Genomic DNA, 24,395 nt, shown 5'->3' on the forward strand with positions numbered 1-24,395 from the left:
GCTCAGCTGCAGGGGGACAATAATCCTGCTGCCTACAGGCACTGGGTGTTCCCTGCGTGTTCTTCCTCGTGGCAGTGAACCTCCCTGTTATTACAGAAATGAGCTCCAAGTGGAAGACAAACACTCATTTGCAGCGCTGAAGAAACAAGATCCTTTACGTTCACCTGTTTCTTCAACTGTGTTTTTACCTCTGAAGCTCTTCTAGATACAGTGAAATAAACCAGACCTGCTAAATCTTCATTTCCCAAACTTCTCAGGCAGATCTGTACAACTTGCACAGGCACTTTCTGTGTGTGGGCTCCTCTTCTGCATCTCTGTCTCCTTGGAGTTTGCATTCCCACTGTGGGCTGTGACCTCTGATCTGAGACCACCATCCTACAGACAGCTACTGGAGATAAAAATCTGTTTTGGCATGTGCTCTCTAAGCAGCAAAGGGTATTTTCTCTGACAAAGATTGAAAAGGCCCCACAAACACTCAGGAGTATGAAAACACAGTGCTGGTGCACTGAGCACTTCAACACATGGGCACAGTCCGAAGCAGCAGACAAAATTTCCCACTAGTTAAAGCAAGGACCATCCAATTCAAACAATCCAGGCAAGTTTTTGCCCTCAAACCTCTGAAGACTATCATTATTTGTTTCTCAGGTGGAAAACTGTGAATGAATTAAAAAAGCAGCTAGGGCTCGAGGCAAGGATGAGAGCTGGAGAGCAGGTGGATGACACCTGCTGGAGGAGTGAAGGTGAATAAATAAAAATGAAGAAAAAGCTATTTATTGTACTGGGCAGGGGGAGTTGGGGGGGGGGGTAGAGGTCACAGTTTGTGCGAAGTTTTGGAACCTTTGCACAATTTATGCAAAAGTTTGGGATGCTATGAACCAGAGTCATATTCATCCACTTTAAAGGGAGAACAGCCTGTCATATCCTAGTGGGATTCTACTGAATGCTTTAGTTACACGAGAGAATATAAACTGGAATTTGCAGAATTACCTGGCTCCAGCCCATGTCTCAACCCCAAGCAGCACTCACAGGACTCAGTCTGTTTCAGGCACTGCCCAGCTGACCTCAATTCCAGACTGCAGTCACAGGCACACAGAGAACTTACTTATGTGCTCTTGCCAAGAGGTTTTTTTCCTGTTTTTCTCAAAGTCCGAATTTACAATGAAGTTCCTGGGGTGTAACACAGATCCACTACCAGTGCTCAGAACCTGGGATGCACCATCTTTGCTGCAACGTGCAACACCAGAGCAAGATGACATTTCTGAATGCCAGAAGGAAGAATAGGGAGGTTTTGGCTGTAGAAATTGTTAGAGAAGTTTTGAGGTTTAAAATCAAAGAGCTAAAGAAACATGCAAGATTTAAGCAGTCTCAGCATATATGGTACAAAAAGAATCTGAGGTGAATGACACTCAGGTCACAGGTTTTTGCACTAGGATTTTCTGTGCTGAATCAAAATGTAAAGAACACATTTTATGTTTGCAGATATACAGCTGTAACAGCCATAACCACTCAATTATGGACAACAAGCAAGGTATTTAGATCACTGGCAAAATGTGTCCAGAAGATCCAGCATTCAGTGTGGCCCTCACAGCTCTCAGTTGCTAACCATACTAAGAGTCAGAGATTTCTGGCAGTTTTGAGTTCCATTTTATATAAGGGAATTAAAACAATCCATTAGCAACAATTGGCAGAAAAATAATGAGACATAATCAGCCTCAATAAAACAACCTGATCCGTGCCTGCTCTTGCATTTGACAGAGCATTTTCCTGGGGCAGATAATGGCAACCTTTGCTCAGTAGTGTTGCCTATATTTGGATGCACAAAGTTGTGTTGGCTCAAAACTTGTCAAGACTTGCAGAAGAGTTTCCTTGGACTTGATCCCTGGGCTGGCTGGAGACGTAGATGAAGATTTGGAAGCAAAGGAAGGAGAGGAGTTAGATCAGACTTGCTGAATGGGACAGGCTGTCCAGCACCAGCCTCTACAGAGACACAGATCTCCTCTTCCCCTTCCCTCCTTGCACAAACACGCAGTAAATCGCACTGGGAATTACAGCTTATTCTTTGAACCAAAACACGGGCTGGATGTTTAATAGCTTACCACGGCTGCAACTCCTGTTGCTTATTCTGAAGCACACTGCAGTTGTTCTTGGATGTTCAGATCTCGTTCTTTGTATTCATGTTTGAAAAAGGACATTCCAGCCTTCTCTAACCACCTCTCAGCTGTGATTAACATTGGTGCCTGGAGAGTGTTAGAGACCGTGCAGCACAGACTGGCCTGAGTGGTGGAACAGAAATACCTTTGCACATCAGGGCCTTTTGCTGGCACCAGGAGGGCAGCAAAACAAGGCCAGACCTCATTCACCTCAAGACAATTTATTCCTGGCACAGGTTGCTTTTCTCTGAACAAGCGTTTTCCAAAATTATCTTTGCAAAATGATCAGCACAGAGATGAAACAACTGAGGAGGAACAGAACGACCCGAATCCTTCAGTGATGTGCACATCAAACTTGAGAAACGGGAGCAGTTGTTGCATCTCTACAAATTCAGAAGGCTCCTACCACAAGAAATAAGAACCTAACTCATTAAAGCAATTTTATTTATTTGGAGGGAAACTTTCATATCGTGAGTAAAAATTCTAGAGTTGAGTGTTGTTAAAAAAAAGTCAAGATGATGGGCTCTCTGTGCAAGCACAGCAGCATCTGATGGAGAGGGGAAGAGAGGGTTTTCATAATATACTTCCTTTCAAATAAAAATATTGAATGCTACTTAATTGGAGTACATGTCATTATTTTTTATACAGTCAAGAGAATGAAAAAAACTAAAAAAAAGCGCAATTTAAAGAACGCAACCTACAATGGAATAACTTTATTTGCAGCAGAGACAGAGTAAGACTGCTTTTATGAAAATTACAAAGAAACATGATACAACAAAAATAGGGTGTGGGGAATTTCCCACTAAGATTAAAAATGAAAAACAAAAAAAGAGTTCACTTTCTGAACATCATTATTATTCGAACACATATGAAGTTTCAACCTAGTTTTTTTTATACATGGGAAACACTGTTAAACTGAACCTTCAAGAGTGAGAAGGCACCATGAACTGTTGGTTGATACCTTTAATGCACACTCAAGAAAGAAGAAATGATCTGGCATGATGCAAAAACTCATTAAGTGTTTATATATATTCATATATCTTTTTGTAAAAAAAAAAAAAGGCGGCAACAAGTCATTACTTCAGTGCCAAAGGTACTCGTGTCTGGCTGACTCGCTCATGAGGATGATTTCTCTCTTAGACCTGTGTGGTATTTCTGTACAGTGGTGGAAGTGGGTGATTTTGTGTTGTTGCCTTTCATATTAGATTGGTAAATCAAGCATTTTCTAGGTTCTGAGAAGCCAATCCTATGAAGTATTCCTAGATTCTATGCAAACGGAATAATTAAATGCACTGTCTAGAATGAAATAGTCATCTGTACGGCGTGGCAGTCCCACCGATTCAGTTTGATATGTAATGTCTTGTAGCAGATGTTATAACAAAAATAACTTTTGCTTTTTGATTTACCTCACTGAGGCCATTAATGCTGTTCCTATAGTTGGTTTTCTGGAGTTGGATGACACTTCACTGCTGTCCAAAATGAGTTTGAACCTTAACCCTCCAGAGTTTGTTCACTTTGTTGCTTATATTATTGCACTAGCTACTAAAGTCTTATATCTTCCTATATAAATCTAATTGATCAGAGTGCAGATTCTGTATTTAGATAATGAACTGTATGAAATAAATAAAATAAGGGGATTTTCTGGTAAGAGTTGCTGATATGTTGAATACCTTAATTATTTCTAAAGTAAACAGTTTTGGTGTATATTCTTAAAAACGTATGGTGATTCAGCATAAAAGCCTTGACATAATACTTAAAGAATGGATTTGTTCTCCTTCTCAAAAATGCATCAAAGAATTGTTTTAAATACAGAATCTGTGAGGCTTCCTACAAATTAATCTAAGTCGTAATACAAACACAGTTTGTAACTTGATAATATAGAAAGTTCTCTAGTGTCCATTGAAGTAAGGTCCCCAAAATGCAGTCTGTTTTGTTTCTGAATGGCAAAACATTAAGCGGTTCCACTGGCTGAGTAGGAGAACTGAGGAAAATGAGGTCTTCTCTCGTTATCTACACAATCCATGCTGTCATCTGAAAGAGTAAAAAAAAAAAATTAGGTAACATTTGCTACCTTTATTTTTATTTTCAGCCAATGAACAATAAGATACTGCATGGTAAAGAACTCGCTGTTCCGAATTTCTGGCAATTGCTATTTGAGAGCATCATACATGCTCAGTTATCACAAAAATACAATATTTTTATGGGACACTAGCCCACGCTCAACTGACTGCTTGCATATATACAGTGCATGTAGATATGGACATGAGCTAAACATTATTATCACTGATTTCCAGTGGGAATGTGCAAATTTGGAAAAGACAACAGTACAAATAATTTCATTAAACAGGTTTTTCATTTCCAAAACTGGAAAGATGTAGAAAGCTTCACATCAATTTACCAACTTCTTGGTCAAATACATATGGAAAGCCCTCAAGTTTAAACTGATACTTTTTCATATGGGCTGAAGAGACACATCATTGCAAATTATTTCTGGTGGTGTGGAGAACACAGTGGGAAACATTTGGAAAAACTTTACCTTGGTCAGGAGGAGTGATTGTTATCATCTGTGCTGTAAATTCTTCATCAAAGTATCTTGTATCTGTTTCAGATGTAACTTGTGGCTTGAACGGAGGTACAAGCTAAGGAAAGAAAAAAAGTGTCCATTTACAGGTTCTTGCAGTGCTGCTTGAAACAAGTAGAATTTGACATAGTTACAAACTACAGTGCCTTTTTCTACATTCCTAAAATGTCTAAAAAACACCAGTTCACAAAGAAGGAAGCACATACAGTAAAAAATACTTAAGTGTGCACTTACTGCTTATGGGGCATTTAAGGCATTTTTCCCTAGGATTTAACTGCACAAAGAAAACTTAGAATCCTAAAATTTCTTCAAGTAATAATGTGCTGACCAATGTTTAAAAATAACACGTATTAGTTCCCCACATAATTATATGGAAATTGTCAACCTCATCTAGTCAGATTTATGCTTAAGGAGAATAAAATGAGTAAGAAAGATGCTTAGTGATATGAAATTTATCAGCTAATCCTGTGTATCACCACAAAGGTTGTAACATTCACCAAAAAGTTTCAGCTACAGCGCTACTGTGCCCATGCAGCTCACACTGGAGCTCTGACCAACCCAGCAGAATCTAGGCCAAGGCAGCAGCAACACTAAGCTTTAATTAATACTCCAAAAGCAGCCTGATGTCAACTCTAAACTTCAAGAACCTGGAGTGCTTACAAAAACCTGAGCCCAGTCAGAGTGAACATCCTCTTCCTGCTACACCAGGAGCTGCACTCGTTGGGGTTTATTCCTGAGACTCACTCGGGCAGAGCGGCTGGAAATCATCCATGTGTACCTAGGCAGGCTCTGGCAAGAGCAGCTCCAGATGGAGTGGAGCTGCCTGGCTGGGGCTGGAGGAGGAGCGCCGGGAAGCGGGATGGGGAGCTGGCTGCATACAGATGCACACACTTGGAACACGGACAGCTCTGGAGGGCACTGGAGCTGGGATTCACACCTTGCTCACCTTCCCCTGCAGGGAGGGGCAGCAGCAGGATGTGAACAGGGCTCTGAGCCCTCCTGGGCACAGAAGAGCACCGGGATCCTGCTCGCCCAGCACCGGGGTTACGCGTGGCCATCTTTTAATAGCACACAGCCACACCGGGCAGCCATTCAGGAGCGTGACTGAGGAAGCACCAAGCTTCCAATCCAAAACTGCAGGGAGGGGTTTAGCAAGGTGGATGGTAAATTGCTCCAACTGGAACTATGCAGTGACCCCGAGACATGCACGTCTGCATTTATACAAACATGAATGACCCTACAGTGACAGAAATCACTACCTGGAAAACATCAGCAAATGTTGAATACGCAAAACACCTCCTCCCCACCCCTGACTTTGGCTCCTGCTTGGATGTGAAGAATCATTTGACAACTTTCAAGTTCCCTATCACCAGGATGGTCTTTCTGATCTGTTTTGAGAGCACCTAGAGTGTCCTGTCTTATAAACAGCAATCCAATCAAATGTGTTCATTTTCAATGTAAAGACTGTAAGAAATGTAATGTATACATATGGGTGTGCTCCCACATGCAAAGAAGCATTTAATGTTTAAATCAATCTTTAAAAATTTAAAGCAAAAAGCTCTGTTTATTATAAGACAGCACAATTATAGTATATATTCATCATCTTTTTTTCCCAATTACTCACAATTTTCTGTACCCAAGAATGGCTTAAAGGAGCTGGGTACATTACCCTTACAAAAAAATATTAGGTCCTTAGAAGTGGTATTTATGTCCTGAATTTAAAAAGGAAAAGGAAATAGAATATCCCAAATTCAGGAGTTACTCTGAAGCTCTGCAGTCCCCTGAAGCTACTGAAGAGGGAATGCTTTACATTATAATGTTAATAACACTTCTCAATCAAATCACACCACCATATTACATATAAAAGCCCTGTGGAGCAGGAATATTCTTCCTCGTGTAACTCTATCCTCCCTCTCCTTGCAGCAGTTTCTGCCTACTTCCCAAAGCAACCCTGGGTTTGACAGGCTGTGCATGTGTTTGTAGCTCTGGCTGTCCTTTTAAGCTAATGGTGGTTTTGGCACTCACAGTGCCCCCAGTTGCTCTGCTTGCTGTGCACAGCTCGGAGTGATTTAGGACTTGGGCACTGCAGCAGCCACCTGAACTGAGCACATTGGAGCGACTCAGAGCAGCAATCCCAAGCCAGCACACATGTGGAACGGGCTAGCGCTGCCTGTATCATTTTCCTTTTTATTTTAGTATCTGTTAAAAGCAATTTGAGACAGATTATGATGCACCCACCAGACATCTTTTCCCCCTAGCTGTCAAATTCTGAGCGCTAAGCTGGAAACAGAGGGGAAGCCGCAGAAAGCTCCAACGCTGGCTTTAACAAGCAAATATGTCGCTTTACTGAAAAGCTGTCACTGCAATAGCTCTGCAGTTCAACTGGCAGGGAGCTGCCACCTGTAGCCTCCCACGGCTGCAGACCAGCATTGGTACCCACAGGCTCATGCTGGTTTAAGAGAGAAAAAAGACCAGAAAAGAGCCCCCATGTGATTAAAATCTCTTTGCATATGTTTTGCTTGTGGGTGGGCAAATTACTGCAAATTAAACTGCACCTTCTCTGCACCAGAGACAGACAGCATGCTTCCAAGTGAGCCTAATAAACATTTTAAATCTGGGGGACAACCCCAGTTATTCAAAGCTCCTTATAATTTAAAGCAAAGCTATGCTTCCAAAAAGTTTAATTACAAAGCAAACATTCTGGCTTACCCAGGCCCATACTCATAACCCAGCATTACTGGAGATGGCGGGGAACCAAGCTTAGCACACAAACACCTCTCAGCAGCTGACAAAATGCAGCTTCAATCCGTGGGACTACACTTCAGGTAAATGCTGCAAGACCCTCTTTGGACCACCAGAATATAGGCAGCAACTACTCACAGGCTCTCCATTTGCACAGCATGCCTACCTCAGATGCAAGCACTAATGGGACACAAGAAAAGCCAGCATCCAGACTCCTGGATAGGCCAAGGTCAGGATTAGCACATGGTTTGCTCTAAAAGATGCAAGTATTTGGAATTTCCTGATAGTTTTCAGAATAATCTGAATCATTACCACTATGGAAGAGTTTCCAAAGGCTTTCTGAGTCCAATGGCTAAATAAAACATTGCCTCCAGCTTGTGTGATTTCTCTTCTGTTCAGGGAACTGGGACTACTACCAATCACAAATAGCTTTACTCAAAATATTTGAGCCCCATTGTCAGCTTTTTACCTTCAAGTGCATAAAACCAGCAAACCCTCAAGCATTCAGCTTGTCAACTGGGTGAAAAGGGGGACAACTTCCTGTTTAGAACAGGAATTCAGATCTTTTCATGTTATATTGAATAAACTCCATGGAACTTTCTCCTTCCCTCATGACTCCATGCAGCTCTCCCTCAAGGGATGCTTTGAAAGGACTGAGATCTTAATGTCTTATCCACACTTTCAAGGCACAAAAACTTGTTTTATGGTTTTTCAGTTATTTTAGCCACACAGATCTGTGAGGATGTGAAAGAAGAGAAGGAAACAGAGCTCTCTCTGTAGCTGTATACAGGCACTGGACAATGCTCCCACTACAATATGGAAACTCAAAATCTGCCACGTTTCTTACCTGCTCCCACCAACTGGAGGGACAACCAAACTGTATTCAGAGATCAAATGAGACCTGATACCACAAGGGACAGCTGGGGGAAGGAGGGAAATCAGGAAAGGCTGGGATTGAGTAAGATTGTGTGGCACCAGTAGATGGGAGCCTTGAATCAGCAGACCCACCACGTTTGGCTGCATTCCATGAGTGTTATGAAAATGTGGCTGTTGAGAATTGAACTAAGAGGATAACAGCACACCATCCTTAAGAGCACAAAGCAGGGCATCCTGGAGGTGTGAAATGGTTATCTGAGAAGGAAGGGGCACTGAGGCACAGACAATTGATGAAACACATTCTTACATGAAGGGCTGGGCTCTTTGACTTCAGTGGCTCCCATTGAAAAGCCAACAAACCCAGTGGGTCTCAAAGAAAACCCATGAGAAATACCATGAAGCGCCAACACTTATATCAGTCCTTTGCCACACACAGAAAATAGTATTAGGCTTGGATTGATGTAAGAGTCTACACTTGTCTGGACTTGTCTTTAATGCTGACAACATTAGATTGAAAAGGCAGGAAAAATGCAATGGGAAAGAAGAGCCCATCTTCTGCTCCTCCCTCTAGAAAGTCTGGCTTCAGATGCTCAGGAGCCAGCAGTAACTCTGGGCTTGCAAGGGATGTGTCAGGCAACACAAGAAATGGCAGCAAAAGGTGACAGGAAAAGCCATTTTAAAAGCTTATATACTCTCTAAATTTGGAAGCTATTTTGATTACAACCTATTTATTCAGCCATAAAACCATGTATCTCATTAAGAGATACTCCTATCACTGCAAAATAAAAATCCAGAAGTAATGTGATTACAGTATATTAAGTTGTTGCTAAAAACAACTACAAACCTTTTCTGTGGAGGGTTTCTCTACCTTTAGAGAGCAACAAAATCTGAAACATTTGATATATCCACAGCTACAATTCACCTTGGGAGAACAGTTGTATAAATACCTTTTTCTCGTATACATCTTGCCAAACAATGCCAGCAAAGAATTTGTGCTGCATGATTTCCTTGGCATCATCAGGACCGCCACCTAACCTGTAGGAGGCAAAATAAGTAATTAAATGTTTGAGTACAGTTATTTTTTCTAATACAATTTTTATTGCAGTGTACTGAAGAAATTCTGAGTTTATATAATGCATTTGGGAGCAGTTCTAGCATTTGCTGTGTGTTTGGTTTTTTGTGCAAGGCTTATTTTAGGCTTCAACACAGTTCCACTAACAGATAAAGAGGCTAACAAACAGAATTAGAAAAAATGTCTCTGTTAGACAAAGAAAAAAAACCCCACAGATCAAAAGACCTGCCCTTCAGGAATGATGCTGTCCTGGGGACCACAGCAGATCCTGTAAGTAAAAGGTCTGAGCCACAAATCCTTCTCTCTATATGCAACTACCCCTTAACAGTCTTCTACAGCACAGTGATGCCAGCAGTAAAACAGAATTTGAAGTGAAAGAGAGATAAGGCTTTTTAAGGCAAACTGATTTATGCAACCTGATTTAAATTTCCATTAAAGAAAACAGTTGACAACTGCAGTGATAATATCACAGCATATGCAAATCTTTCCTCTTCCTTGGCTTCAGGAAAGCACAAAGGGTGTTTTATTGACTTGAGGTATATCAAGATAAAGCACTTTTATTCCAAAATAAAACTGTCCACACAGCTTATAGATGCAATCAGTTTAGCTGCAGTGTTGAGCTAACTGATGCTTAAATTTTGCTGTGGAGGTTAAAATGTTCTCTAAAAGACTGAATCACATCTGCAAGCAAAGGCAGGCACTGAGAAAACAAAACAGATACTGGGTAAGCAGCAGGAGACTCAGGTAACAAGGTTAAAACAACGCTCAGGTGTTACCATGTTCACCTAGGCTGATCTCTAGGATCTGCCTGTTCTCCCATGCTTGGTGCCACTGGCAAACTGAGATCCTCACCCTGTTTGAAGAGCTGGAAGCAACAGCTCCACAAGACCCAGGCTAGAATTATACTCTTACAGACATCAGGGACAAGGCCTGTTCTCTGGCTCGAAGCCAAGACCTGGCCAGGTCTTATCCACTGCTGCACAACATCTGGCCCTGAACGTCCTCTGGGCCACCTGTGCTAACCCTATTGCCCAGTTCATGATTATCTGGGGATAGAGGGGAGGGGTTTGGTTCAAAATATCAGAGAAAATATGAAGGCTTTGCTAAAAGCCATTGAAGTGGTATTTTTACAGCTTGAGACTGCATGCTCTGGAATGCAGCATGAAAGCACAATGCTGTTGGGACAGCACTGGATGACAGTTCAGCATGGAAAAGTCACATACTGCAACACTTTGTTCTCAGTGCTCACTGGGAATGGATCCTGATGCATTCAAGCCCTCAGCCATGCCTGAGCACCATCTGCACAGAAGGCAAGCTGGCAGAGACACAGCTGTACCAGAGACACGCAGCAGCACAGGTGCCCGACAGTCCAGGGGCCGTGATTGCTTCCTTGCCCTCCTCCATGACAGTGCCACAGCGCCCTAAGGGATTTGCTCCTTATCATCCTTTAAAAAATGTGCAGTGGAACAGCTCCCCAGCCTTCCAGTACCTCTCTCCTCCCCAGGTGAGCTCTAAGACCAACCCAAGTCCACCCAAGGGCTCTCCCATCTGCCTGGCAGCACTTTCTACAGCTGCAGAGCAGCCTGGAACAGAGACAAACTGCAGGGCAGCCTGGGAATAGAAACAAACTCTGTGAGCAATCATTTCTCGGCTGGCTCCCTCCAGGTGTAGTGGCTTTGCCAAGTCTCTGCCAGACTCCTTGTTGCTTCCACAGCACAATGATGATGGCTGATGAAGAGGGTGGAGTCAGTCCTCTTTATCCACAGATGTCAACAGACTGCACAGGAGGGCACAGTGACTCTGAGCTCAGAAGCACCTGAATGGTGTCCTGCAGAAGCAGGCAGGAAGGCTGGCTGGCTGCAGCCATGTGCAAGTGCTTTGCAGAATATGTTATCTAACACGAGCCTGTGTTCCATGAAGGGCAAACACATATTCAGGGAAATGCCAAGAAAGACTCCAGATGTTTTACTTACCTTTTGAACATTACACAAATCTAGTCAAACAACACAAACCTTGTATTTTGGATATGGATTTATTCCAAAATACAGTTTTGTCTTCCAGAATTATTACGAAAGGTCCGTCTCAAGGACAACACAATTAAATTGGCAACTAGCACAAAAATCACGGTTAAGCACCAGTGAGAATGTAAAGAGCAGCAGATTTGTCTTTCATATGGACATGCAATAACTAAAGTAAAATGCAGCAGAAATAAGAGCTCTGAAGAGATTCCTGGATCATTAAAGTTAAATTCTGCACATTTAAGTCCTCAGACAGAACCAAAAATAATATATATAGGACTTGAGCCAAAAATAGTATATATAGGACTTGAAAAGCAGAAGCTACAGAAATTTACAGTATACAAAGAAACAGAACAGAACATATAAAGGCCAAAAAGCAATTTAAAGAAAAACAAGAGAAAACATCCCTCAAAACCTAACCAGCAAACAATTCTAGTTATTCATTCAACTTCTATCTACACTTGAGAGACTTTCTTATTTTAGTTAAATCCAAAAGTGAAAATTATTAACAAAATGCAACATCAATATTAAAATGAAATTATTTTCACATTTTAAATTTTTATGAAACTGCATATTGCTTTTAAGTCCGTTTAACCATTTAATGACAAATGTCTGTGCTCCATAATCTGAGGCAATCAGCCATCATTCCACAGATTTATCGTATAGAAATAATTTTAAAAATTTGCTGTACTGTATTTTTAACATATGTATATAAATATAGTCTGCAAACATATAGGAAGATTGCAATTAGTGGATCATGTGAAAAATAATATGTATGTCTATTTGCCCACATAGAAGTAAACAGTGCTCAGCTCCCAGGTCCATTCCCAGCTCTTTAAAAAGAAACCTGCACACTTTTAGTTCTCAGCCCTGTCTTCACATGATTTCTCTGAGTCAGCCCTGCCCTGATTCTACAATGGCACAAACAGCCCCACCAGGCTTAAGAACAGGCCAGCAAAGGCTGTTGGTGTTCACCAGCTCCAAGCACACAGATTCTTATTTCTCCTTTTCTGATACAAACAAGATGGACACCAGTAGCTCATTTTACTACAGCCCTTACCTTCAGAGGCTTCTAAGAGCCACAGGAAGGATTTGGGAACTGTATCCACATCAGTTTCCTGTGACTGGCACTATCAGCACAGAGAAGCTGTCTTTGGCTTTGAGAACAGTATGATTTGAATACTCTAGATTTGGAAGAAAAGGCCAAATTCTTCCCAAAGCCCTGTACACAGAGTCTTTGGGTTTTTTCCTGCTCAGAGATTAAAACTTTTGGAAAGCCTAATGCAGCTAACTCCCAGCTCTTTGCTGAGCTTTACTTCCCCACTTCTTCATTAACCACATGCATGTGACACAAACATGGTAGATACAAAAAGCACTGAAAAAGCTCCCACTTTGCAACATCAGTAATCAAGAGGAGTCATGTTTGAGGTTGGTGAAGCTTGGGAAGTTTCTAAAATAGTGATTTCTGGAAAGCTGGGAGAAAAAAAATCTTTAAACTTGCCTTTTATGTTTTTCTCAGCTTCAATTTAGATCTCTGTGGGAGAACTGTTTGAATGTGTCTAAATCGCCGTGGACAGAACTGATTTAGACTAAAATTATCATACACAACAGCTAAATCTCAGCCTATCTCAAAGCACCTGGTGAAACATGAAGATGTGAGCATTTTGCACTTCAGCTGATACACAGGACCCTGAAGCTGTCTGGAGACAGAAGCACCTTCCTACTCAAGGCACACGTTTCAGAGCAAACACAAGCCAGCTGTCATGTGTGGCTCCAAAACTCTGCATGTCCCCAAGGCACCCAAGTGTGCTGTCCAAGAGGACCAAGGCTACCTCTTTCTGCTGGCCACCAGCTAGCTGGGACCACCTCCAGGCCCCTCAAGTCCCCCCAAGTGTCACTTCTAACTCTTCCAACACGAGCAGTGGCTGTGAGGGCTGCAGACCTCCCAGTGCCTGAGTACAGGGGAGCTCAAGAGCCACCTAACCTTCCTGTAGCAGAGCAGCAGAGAGGACAGACACACAGCTTAACTACAAATCTCCTCCTTTCACTAGGGAAAAAACCAACGAGTTCAGTATTCATACATGTAAGGGCTTGATCAACGCTCACATTCCTGAACATCTGTGACTGATCTTTCATGTGGATATGGAAAGAACCATCATGGCTAGGGAAGAATGAAGTACCAGATCTCTGTGTGACTGAGAAACTGACCACCAGGGCCCACTGAGTGCCTTCAGCTCTCCAAAGCCACAGCTGCAACTCTCTGAAGTCATCAGATCTTTGAACAGGTGTTTTTGAAATGCTGCATCACCTTCCTATTATTCTTACTGAATGGCAAGGTCCAACAGCACCACAGAGGCAGGTGAAGCAGCCTGTGACAAACCCCAGGCTGCACAACCCTGGCCTATGACAGGGTAAGGCACGTAGTGAAATCAATGATCAAAATTCAGATTAAGCCATCCTGAAGTTCTCTCAAGTTAAAAACCTGCCAAGATTCAGAGCTTGCAAGACACTGATTTTAAACCCATCCACCAATCTAAACTTAGCCCATTTACACGGGGTGCTCTGATCCATGCCCACTTTCACAAGCTACAGTCTCTACAGCCAGAGGAAGAACAATAAAAGGTAAAAACTGTGTTGTTTCATGTATGAAAAAATGCTCTGATTACCTTCTGTTATTTGATCCATGTCACAAAGCAGCGAAGGGGAATTTCAGGTCACATTAACAGGAAATATTTACAGAATAGATTTTTTCCTTCTTAGGAAAATTAGGGCTCACATTACAAGATTAATAAACTTCTATCAATCCCAAAAGAAACTTCAAAATTCCTTTTCTCTTACAAAATGGATTTCGTATGACCAAATTTAGGAAATAGCCATGATTAAAAGCAGAATACAATTTATTGTTCTTCGCATTTTCTCCATATGCCTGGGAGTTTGAGACTGAAGTGGTATTACTGAACACAGTGTGCTAACACTGCTTCAGTATATCCAGCTCAGGTGCAACAGGTCATTTTTAAGATTTAATTCACTGATACAGATCACAATTACCTAGCTCCCTGATATTTAACCTAAAGTATCCTTGGCACTAAGCTTCATTATATCAACCTTTATTGCTGGGTTGGTTGTTTTTTTTTTTTGATTATTTTAGGGGAAGTGACAACATCTCCCAGTTTCCTTTTTCTCATGGTTTTGGCTGTCTCCTCCATCTCACTCTAAAGTTCATCCAAAGATACGCTGCCAATTCTGACGCTTTCTGCCACAAACATTACAATGACACCAACTTCTGTCCATCACTGGGCACCAGAGGACATTTCTGTTGAATTACACAGTGGTTCCCCAAAGCACAGACTGTCACATTATTACATAACATTTCAGTGAATATATTTCAGTAGCTCTCTGGCTGTTTTTTGTCCATATGGATCCATGAGCGCACTGTGAGTCAACTACCAAGTATGCCAGGCACCCTCCCCAGCACCCAGACCACCCAGAAAAAAGGAACATAACACTAAAAGGGCAGGATGCAGGACTTCTACCTCCAGTGCTTCCAGATCAGTTCTCCATGCTGCCTGAAATGTCCCAAAGTGCAGGGGATTTGCTGAACCACAACTTCAGTTAAAGTTATGGAACAGTGACTGGGGAGAAAGCAGTATTTAAGAACAGTCCATGATTCAAAAAAGCTTGAGAAGCACCAGTGTAACTAGGCATAATTACAATAAGGCATGTGTGCAGGCTTGTCAGTTATTTCTATCAGCAGCATGAAAATCATCTGTCCACCAGATCAGAGCAGTGCTGCTTCCAAGCCTGCAGAAGATACATGTGAAGAAGTGGCTATTTGTATAAAGTGAGCATATTGTGGAGTAATTATTGGCATTGGGAAAATCTTGTCATTAGAAACGAGTGGGTATTCTTTGTTTGTAAACAAATTGCATTTTGGTTCATCAGAGATGCTCCTTTAAGAACAAACTGCAGCAGATGCTGCCTGTGTTCCCAGTGATTGAAAGGCCCCACCTGAATAAGCTATGAAAGGGTCACAATTGCATTTAACCCAGTGCTTTACTGGGCAGGAATGCTGCTGGCAGGGGCTGCAGCCAGAGCACAGAGCCTGGGGGCTGCTCATCAATTACACAACCTCCTCCTGGAGGTCCCCTCACAGGCGCCGGGCTCAGGAGGGGGTGCAGCTGTTGCCACCTTGTACAGGGCTGGCCACGTTTGGGCAGCCGTGCCCCCTCCCCACAGCAGCACCAAGATCAACCCTCCAACATTAAAACCTGTGGATTTGCATTACGAGACCTCCCAACAGGATCTTCCATCAAAAAATAGTGAAGGAAATAGCCTACAGTGATGACAGAAATCCTTGCTGCAAGTATCCAGGTAGTGGCAATCCCATTTTCCTGCTATGTGCACACACATGCACGGAGACTAAACAAACACCGGGAAGTAAACCGGAATTCTCTGCTTGCACCTCACATGAAAGGTTTCCTATTTGGGGCCCATTAACAGTGGAAGGTTCAGGACAGGAGATCAGGGGCAGAGTCACAATATTATTTGTTTGAAAAATGTCTGGGTTGACAAGATGGCAAGTTTTTAAACTGATGTTTATCTCTGTGAAGGTCAACATCCTTTTTGGATCTTGTTCCATTTTTCGTTTGTTAGCCATTAGGGGCTGTTTTTGTGGGTTTTTTCTGTTTTTAAATCAAGGGTTACTTTTTTAAAAATACAGCAATAAAAGAAAAACAAAAACAAAAGGAGAAAATAAGAAAAGTCAATTGATCATCGTATAAACTCCACCACAAACTTGGTACAAACATCACCACCTACTGTCCAAAGCAGGATGCTAAATCACTGGCACATATCTAGACAAAAATTCAGGAAAGGGACGGCACCCTTAATTGCAACAGAAGGTAAAAGCATTTGGTGTAGAGCATCACAGCAGCCACTGGATTCATTACAGCCAAAGGTAGGGTTAACTTGCTTTATCCCAGGCTATAGTTTTGCTTTAATGGCAGCCACCATACTCTGTCAGCACCAAAGCTGCTGCTTCATGTTGCTATTTACACTGTCAGCTCATATAAAAAGTTAAAAATAAATTAGTAGATCCACTTGCTGCATCCTGTTTGATAATAAATTAGAATTGATTAAAAATTAAATTACAATTTTTATCTCAAATAACTTAAAAAAAGTGCAACTATTAAGCAACAGCCTCACCTTTGCTTAGGATCTTTCTTCAGCAAACCTGACAGGAGGGATTTTGCTTCAGGTGACAATGTGCGTGGAAATCTGATCTCCTCCATAAGGATGAGTTCAAAGAGCTTTTCATGGTCCTGATTGTAGAAAGGGAGCCGGCCACACATCATTTCATACATCACAACTCCTAAACCCCACCAGTCCACTGCACGGCCATAGTCATTATCCTCCAGAACCTGCAGATTGTAAGGAAAAGGATTTAGAAGATACTCCCACACTAGGCATGAACACAGAACTCAAGAAACAAAATTTACCCCAGCAAGTCCATCTTTCACGATACAGCCAAATTTATCAGCAGAGTATTTGCAGAAGAACCATGTGAAAAGAACTGGCATCCATGCTCACCATCCTGGGTGAGCAGAGGGGGGAAAAGGAGGCAGCAGGTATGTTACAGCAACTTCCTTGTCTTCCTTCTCCCATCCTCCCTCACATTATGGTCATGATAAGCACAACCTTTGAAAGTCCAAAGGCCAAGAACTGTTCTCACATTACAGAGCTAGCTGTTAAACACTCACTTATTCATCACAAACTGTTCCAAATGGGATCCAAGTTTTTAGAAAAACCCCAACCCACCAAGGAGACAGTACAGGGAGAAAAGGCCATCAACCTGTTCCTTCACAAGCAAAAAGCCAACCATATCCATCATCTTCTTATCAACCTGCATCCCAAAGGGGTGGCTCTGCACATCCTAAAAGGCCACCCACAAACACTCAGTAACTAATCTACATTAAACACTAAGAGCCAGAACAACATTTCTAATATTTGACCAACTCTAAGGCTGGAAAATGGCAGCCAAATTGTCTGGAAACGTTTCCCCTCCAACCCTGTGCCCCGCTCCAAAGGCACTTCTGCCCCTGCTCAGAGGGCTGCAAACACAGAACAGTCAGTGGGGTGGATTTCTGCCAGTCTCACAGCAAAAGGAGCCCAGCACAGTTCATTCTTCTCTTCCCCTGGGTACTTCTACCTAGCAAAACAGTGGCTGGTGCAGGGACTCAGGACCCCAGCAGCACTCTCCACCTCTCCTGCTTGGCTCCAGAGAAGCCCTGCCACAGTGCATTTCTGATCTTCTGCACAGTGGGCTGCTGAAGGGAGTGGGGAGTGTTTTGTGGCCTGTGCAGTGAATGTTACAAGGACTCCTCTAGACTTTGTGTCTCCTTTGCAGTTGTCCGTAGCTGACACCAACATCTCATGTTCCAGACCCTGTCCTCAGGTTTTAGTTATCATCTTTACTCCTTGCACGGTCCTGCACTGAGCAGCTTACTCTTGCTAAGAGCACAAACCACAACTGCACCACCATCCTGTTTTCTTACTGGACAGTGTCTGTGTGAGCTTACATTCCTGCGATTCAGAATACTTAACATTCAAAATTTAAAAGGTATAAGAGCCCAAGTCAGTGCAAGTTTAACAAAAGCAAGATCTTAATGTCTTACAAATCTTGATATAAAGGTTTTGCACATGAAAAAGAAGCATCAAGGCACTTATTGTAACAACTGTTTGCACTCTTTATTCACTAATTATTCCCCTTAATTATGTGAAGGAGGGAGAGGGCCTGCAGTAAAAATCAAAAGGCTGCCAGGTATTAGATTACCCCACGTCGGTCTATTTCCAGCATCCCCGGCCGTATGATTCACACCAAACGACAGCTGGCTGTGCAGCTGCCCCCTCCATGTACGCGGCCGGCACAGCTGCCGCCGGCTGGGATTCCAGGAGCCGGCCCCGTCCTTCCCGAGGCACGGCAGCCCTCGGCTCACGGAGATTGTGTGACAATGCAGTTCCCGCTCTGAGTCACCCCGCTCAACCAGCGCTTCCTGTTCACACTCCCCTACACTTGGCTTGCCTAAAATAAAACACTCACATGGCCTCCGATTTGTATTTTTGTTTTTTAAACTGCTGCAAGAGATGCAATAGGAGAGACTGAAAGAAAAAGAAAACCACAGAGGCCTTTGTTGTGCACGTAGTTAATATTACAGGAACTTTTGAAATGTAGTAAACACTTCAGATGTTACTTTAGAAAGTGTATTAATACTCTGTATTATAAACTAGATTACTAACTACAACTATTTCCTTCACCTCCATTAATTTTAAACAGAATATAAAGTGCTTATTTCTTCAGTGTTTTTTAGCACAATGAGCATATCATCATATTAGTGATTGTGTAGGAAGAGAGCAATGGAGTGAGTATCAAAAATGCACCGTAACAAAAAAAAAGATATTGAGATATTGCACTCATCCATGATTTAGTGCAAGACACTGGATAGCTGGGGAGCAGTAAAGTGACAAGGTCATTTCACTTAAATTAAGGGATCATCATTTCTTAACGAGCAGCTCTAGACTGTTGTGAGATGGAATTTGAAAGAGAAGGCAGAACAGCTGTACACATCACAGCCATTGATGCATCTGACACATCAAAGTTGACATGGGTCAGTCACTGTCATCCATGCATGAGATTCCAGTATCAACCTAAAAACAACGATGCAACAACTGTACAGACACGCTGCTGTGCTGGACTCGAGTTACAAATGCAGACAGGAGCATCGACACCCCTGCTTTTAAGGATGTATGACCTTAAATGCACAGAAGATCACTTGCACACAATTTCCAGATTTTTGCATGCTATTAACCAGATGACAAAAGCCTCCCCAGAATTTAACACTCCAACTCACAGATGGGATTTGCAAGTAAGGAAGAGAACTGAGTTAATCAAAAGGATTTGTCCTTCAGGGTTTTTGGATGAGCCAACTCATCATAAATATTAAAAAAGAAAAAATAATAGCAAGTAACAGAACAGAAAAAAACAGCCCAACTGCCAGCACAGGGAATCCCCAGAATCCAAGTTAGGAAAAACCAAAACAATAAATATTTTTAGCATCCTCATAAAATCCTTGATGAGAAACTGAAGTTCAGCAATTGATTTTAAGAGGGAAGCTAAAATAAAAGGCGTGTTTATGAATAATAAACACTCTGTCATGCTGCTAATTACTCTCTGCATCAGTAAATCTCAAATTGTGGTGCATGGACCCCAATTTAGATTCACTGAAGACTTCTGGTGATCCATGGAAAAGCTGGCAGTCATCATGAGACTGGCTCCTCCTCTTTGCTGCAAGCTACTTCGACAGGTGCCCATGTTCTTCATTATTACAAAGGACTGGAGGCCCTTGAAAGCAGCTGGGAGTTAAAAAAAACAAAAACAAAAACCGAACAAAACCCAAGAGCACGCTGCCACCACTATGAAAGCAGGGAGCACAAAAGGCTGATCAGCAAAGACATTGGCTCGCAGCAGAAATATTCCTCCTCCACGCTGGTTTTCCATCTTTGTTACTTTTGCACAGTTCAATTCAAGGCAGGTTTGCAGTGCTCAAGTCTCCCAGTTTAGAGGAAAGCTGTGCCAACAATCCGTAACCTGCCGGCAGCCCAAGGCTCCGAGCGTGTGTGCTCCGAGCAGGATGGAAACGTAAATGCCACAGGAGGCAAAGCCCCACTGCAAGGGAAGCAGCCCTCGTGCAAGGCACAGCACCTTGGCACGGGCTTCATGCCCTGTGAGAGCAGGAGTTTGCTTCCACACAGCTCTGAGCGTGGACAGAGAAACCAGCGTGTCCCTGCAGAGCACTGAGCATACAACCCCTACTACCGACCTCACTGCTCAGCTGCCCCAACTCACTCCCAGCTGTAACACCACCTCTGCAGCACAACTAACTCACAGTGATTCCAGGAACAAACCTGCAAACACGCTTCTGCGTTTTGCACTTGAAAAGGAAAAAAAAATTGCATTAAAAAAATTACCCAAAACATACTGTTTGGGAACTGAGATCCCCTGCCTGGATTTATTTCCTCTAAAACTGGAGTGCTCAAATCTACACTGAGAAATATCATGTGCTTTTATAGTTATAAAACAGCCAACATTTTTAATGCATTACATGCTAAATAATGCAGAAAAAGCTTGGTGTGTCCTGTTTCTGAATGCATATCACCTTCTACTGTCCTAAAATAGTAAAAGAATTGGACAATACTTCAACTTCTTAAGTGAAGTCCTATTGATAACCTTTCAGCTAGGACAACACATAACAACCTGCAAAAAAGGTAATCTATCATACAATAGTTGAATTGATTAAAAGGGAATTTTTTAAAATTATGTATTTGATACAAGAAACAAGCACTGTTACAGTAAAATGTACATATTCCATCAAGTGGAAGAAACTACCCCGCCAAAAAATTATCATGTATCATTATGCTAAAAATGTGTTCCAGATCACGATGAATAAAGGAGTCTCAGGATGTGTAATTATATAACAGCAGTTAGTGCATGAGCACATCATGGCACAGGAATTATTCTGTACTCCTACTGCTACCATGGAAGGCACATAAGAAGGCAATTTAACACAACTGCCAACATAAACATACCTCTGGTGCGAGATACTCTGGAGTGCCACAGAAAGTCTTCATTGTTGCTCCATCCTTGATGCCTTCTTTACATAGTCCAAAGTCTGTTATTTTTATGTGTCCATCTTTATCCAGCATAAGATTTTCCAACTGGGAATAAAAGCCAAATAAAAAGACATGATTACCTGTAACATACACTGATCCTGAGCAGGGTAATCAAAGACATGAATTCTGAAGATCAGTTTTGAACCTCATCCTCTCTGGGGTCAGAGCCAGAGCATGTAAAATGTAAATATACATTTGTAACATTTTCCTCAGTCCTTTAGGGAACACTAAGTAACTAATTTGTAGTCTTGGGGTAACCAACCCTATATACAGAAAGAATGCAGAACATGAACATTGCATTTATGCTTCTACAAGATCATCAGCAATAGAACACCAGTTCTTTAGAAAGTATATTAAATATTCCCCCTCACACAACTTCATCCCTGCTTTTACTCTGATTTTATTAAATAATCTGTAGCAGTAAGTAATAGCATGAAATAAATAAAACAGAAATCATATGCAAGGTTAAGGAACCACTTCCAAAGAGAATCACTATATACATTTACTCAGCACACGGTATACATCCCACCCTGAGCATCTGATTTTTGTGAAAGTCACCAGGTATTAGGACACTTTCCTCAGTGTATCAATAAAGTGTATTCAGGGGAATCACAGTGATATGGGAGACAAAATCCCAGCAGAGATCCCAAAAGTATTCTGACATAGTCTGAGAACATTACAGAGCATGCTTCATTTTAGACTGCCCCTAAATAAACTACCAGGATCCCTTCATCCTGTTCTGAAAACTCTTCTTAGGAAGAAAGAAAATGCTATTGTTGCATTTTCCTCAAGATTTTCTCAAGTTTGTTTGCCCTGAAATACCTTGTTTGGTTGGGGTTTCTTTTCCCCTAGTGTGCTCCCCAAACAAATGAATAACTTGAAGCATAGGTAGTTTTCTAACTGCAAACAGCTACTATGAAGATGATGTGAGCACACTGCAAGGAAGCACAACATCCATGCAGTGTGAACTTCCATCTCTCTGGTAAGACCAGGATAATGTTCCACCATGCAGAAGCACCAGCAAAGTTTCTCTCAGAACAGAAGCAGGCAAGTGAAAATGAAACCCCTGTAGCCCAGTAACCCTTCATGTTCTCTGAAATGCTGCCAGAGTCACAATAAATGTCTTATGCAGCTTCTTGGACTATCAAAGGGTTTCAATATCCTGTAAAGTCCAGTCCAACAGCCACAACAGTTTGGATAAAGTTCAGTCAGGAAAGGATTTCTAATCATTCAGGATCATTTGCTTTTTTTAAACAACAAACAAAAAAGCCAAATCCCAAAAGCCTGAAAATTATTTTCCTACATACCTTCAAATCTCTATAAACCACATTTTTCTCTGAATGCAGGTAATCCAGCGCTGAAACAATCTCAGCCCCATAAAACCGAGCTCGGTCTTCAGAGAAGACACGTTCTCTTGACAAATGGAAAAACAACTACAAGAACAGTAATATGTTAACTTTAAATGTTTCTGAATTATGTATTGCAGTTCACAAGCCATCCTGCTTGGAAGGTGCTATTAACTAGGAGAAAATCCCTTCCCAACCTCACCCAGCTGTGTTCCCAAATGTGTTAAAAAGCATCATAAATTAAATGATTAGATAATTATGTCTCATATTCATAGATGCACACTGATAACCAGTTCATGTACTACAACCTTACAGGTTCAGAAAATTATAAAACTATTTTTGACTGAACTACAATTACATATTAAAACTACAGCCTAATGCATGATTTAGAGAAATGTTAATATTCCAACTTTTCCTTCCTGACTGTAATAGCAGTCAGCAGTTTCTAGTTCTCCCTCCAAATATACTCACAATATTAATTTAAGTGTTAAAACTTGTCTGACAACTAGAGCAACTAGAAAGCAACCTTGCCTTCTTGAACTTCTAAATGTCAGATTACAATATATTGCTGTCATTTAAAATATGAACCTATGCCCAAAATCTCTATGTTCTAAAAATGGAGTTGAAAAAAATTAAGTCTTACTTCTTCATAATAGTTAAACCTGTGAACAGCTCTGTTTAATTGGGACAACTTGAATTAATTAGAATTGCAAAAATGGACCTTAGCTAAATAATGTCAAGCAAAATGAGTAGTATAGCAGGAAAATCCTAAAGTATTAAACATTAAACATTATTTCATATTAAACAGTATTTCCCTTACCTCCCCTCCATTAGCATACTCCATAACAAAACACAAGCGATCGTGTGTCTGAAAGGAATACTTTAAAGCCTGAAACAGATTTAAACCAAAACTTAGAAGACAGACCATAGTGACACTTAGAAAAGCATTTTTAATAGATTTGCAGAAGCAGACATGAAATTTTCTATTTTAGTGAACTTTTTGTCCTTATATCTTATATAATACTTGTATTTTCCTGTTGCAGCTGAGGACTGATTCACTGCCAACTTATTTCATTAAATAAATTTAATAAAACATTAAAGAAATTCCTTGCAGAATCTATCATCACCTAAAATGCTGCAAAACAAAGTCCTGGCCCATTAACAGGGACTCAAAAGTGTACCAACAGTGACTGAAGTTTCCTCCTCTGGCCACAGGTTCAACTGACAGAAAAGAGGCCACAACCAAACCCTGGAGCACAAGGTTTACCACACTGGCTACAAGACCTCTTATATGAAACACGTTTATTTTCACACACCAGCCCCCCGGCCTCTGCCCTGCTGCCTGCAACTGCTCCCTGCTGACAGCCTGCCAGGGGATTGGCCAACACTGGCAATACCACTCTGAGCAGTTCACAAAAACAGACCAGATGGAGGCTGTGATGGAGAGTCACACGGTGCCTGTGTATAGTCCTGTCACATTCCCGTGGCAAGAGTAACCTCAACTTGTTTGCCATAGTATTAAGGTTTTTCACCACAGAATATGCTGAGCTGGAAAGGGCCCAAAAAGATCATCAAGTCCAACTCCTGGCCCTGCACAGGACCACCCCAAGAATCCCACCAGGAGCCCCAGAGTGTCATCCAAATTCTTCTTGAACTCTGTCAAGCTGGTGCTGTGACCACTTCCCTGGGGAGCCTATTCCAGGGCCCAACTACTCTCTGGGTAAGAAACTTTTCCTGGTACCCAAGCTAAACCCAGCCTTATAGCTAATTTCTCAAGACAGTCCTTGTTCTGGATATTTGGGTTTATAAAAGCATTAAAAAGAAAATACTGTATATGATGTTGCTGTCTTCATTACGAAAGATGGCACTTTTAAACAAGTATTA

The 24,395-nt window shown here is 41.7% G+C and overlaps 1 protein-coding gene across 1 annotated transcript in view; it reads right to left on the reverse strand.

The window, feature by feature from the left end:
• Positions 1-2,848: 2,848 nt before the first annotated feature.
• AKT1 (AKT serine/threonine kinase 1) overlaps positions 2,849-24,395 on the reverse strand; it is a 77,943-nt gene continuing 56,396 nt past the window's right edge. The window contains exons 8-14 of the mRNA XM_030275099.4: positions 23,332-23,400; positions 22,473-22,598; positions 21,082-21,210; positions 16,645-16,859; positions 9,297-9,384; positions 4,687-4,789; positions 2,849-4,181 (exon numbers count right to left, since the gene is read on the reverse strand). Coding sequence (XP_030130959.1) covers positions 4,102-4,181; positions 4,687-4,789; positions 9,297-9,384; positions 16,645-16,859; positions 21,082-21,210; positions 22,473-22,598; positions 23,332-23,400 — 810 coding nt within the window. The 3' untranslated portion in view covers positions 2,849-4,101. The remainder of the gene's footprint in view (positions 4,182-4,686; positions 4,790-9,296; positions 9,385-16,644; positions 16,860-21,081; positions 21,211-22,472; positions 22,599-23,331; positions 23,401-24,395) is intronic.

Source organism: Taeniopygia guttata, chromosome 5 (genome assembly GCF_048771995.1).
Source record: "Taeniopygia guttata chromosome 5, bTaeGut7.mat, whole genome shotgun sequence".
NCBI lineage: Eukaryota > Metazoa > Chordata > Aves > Passeriformes > Estrildidae > Taeniopygia > Taeniopygia guttata.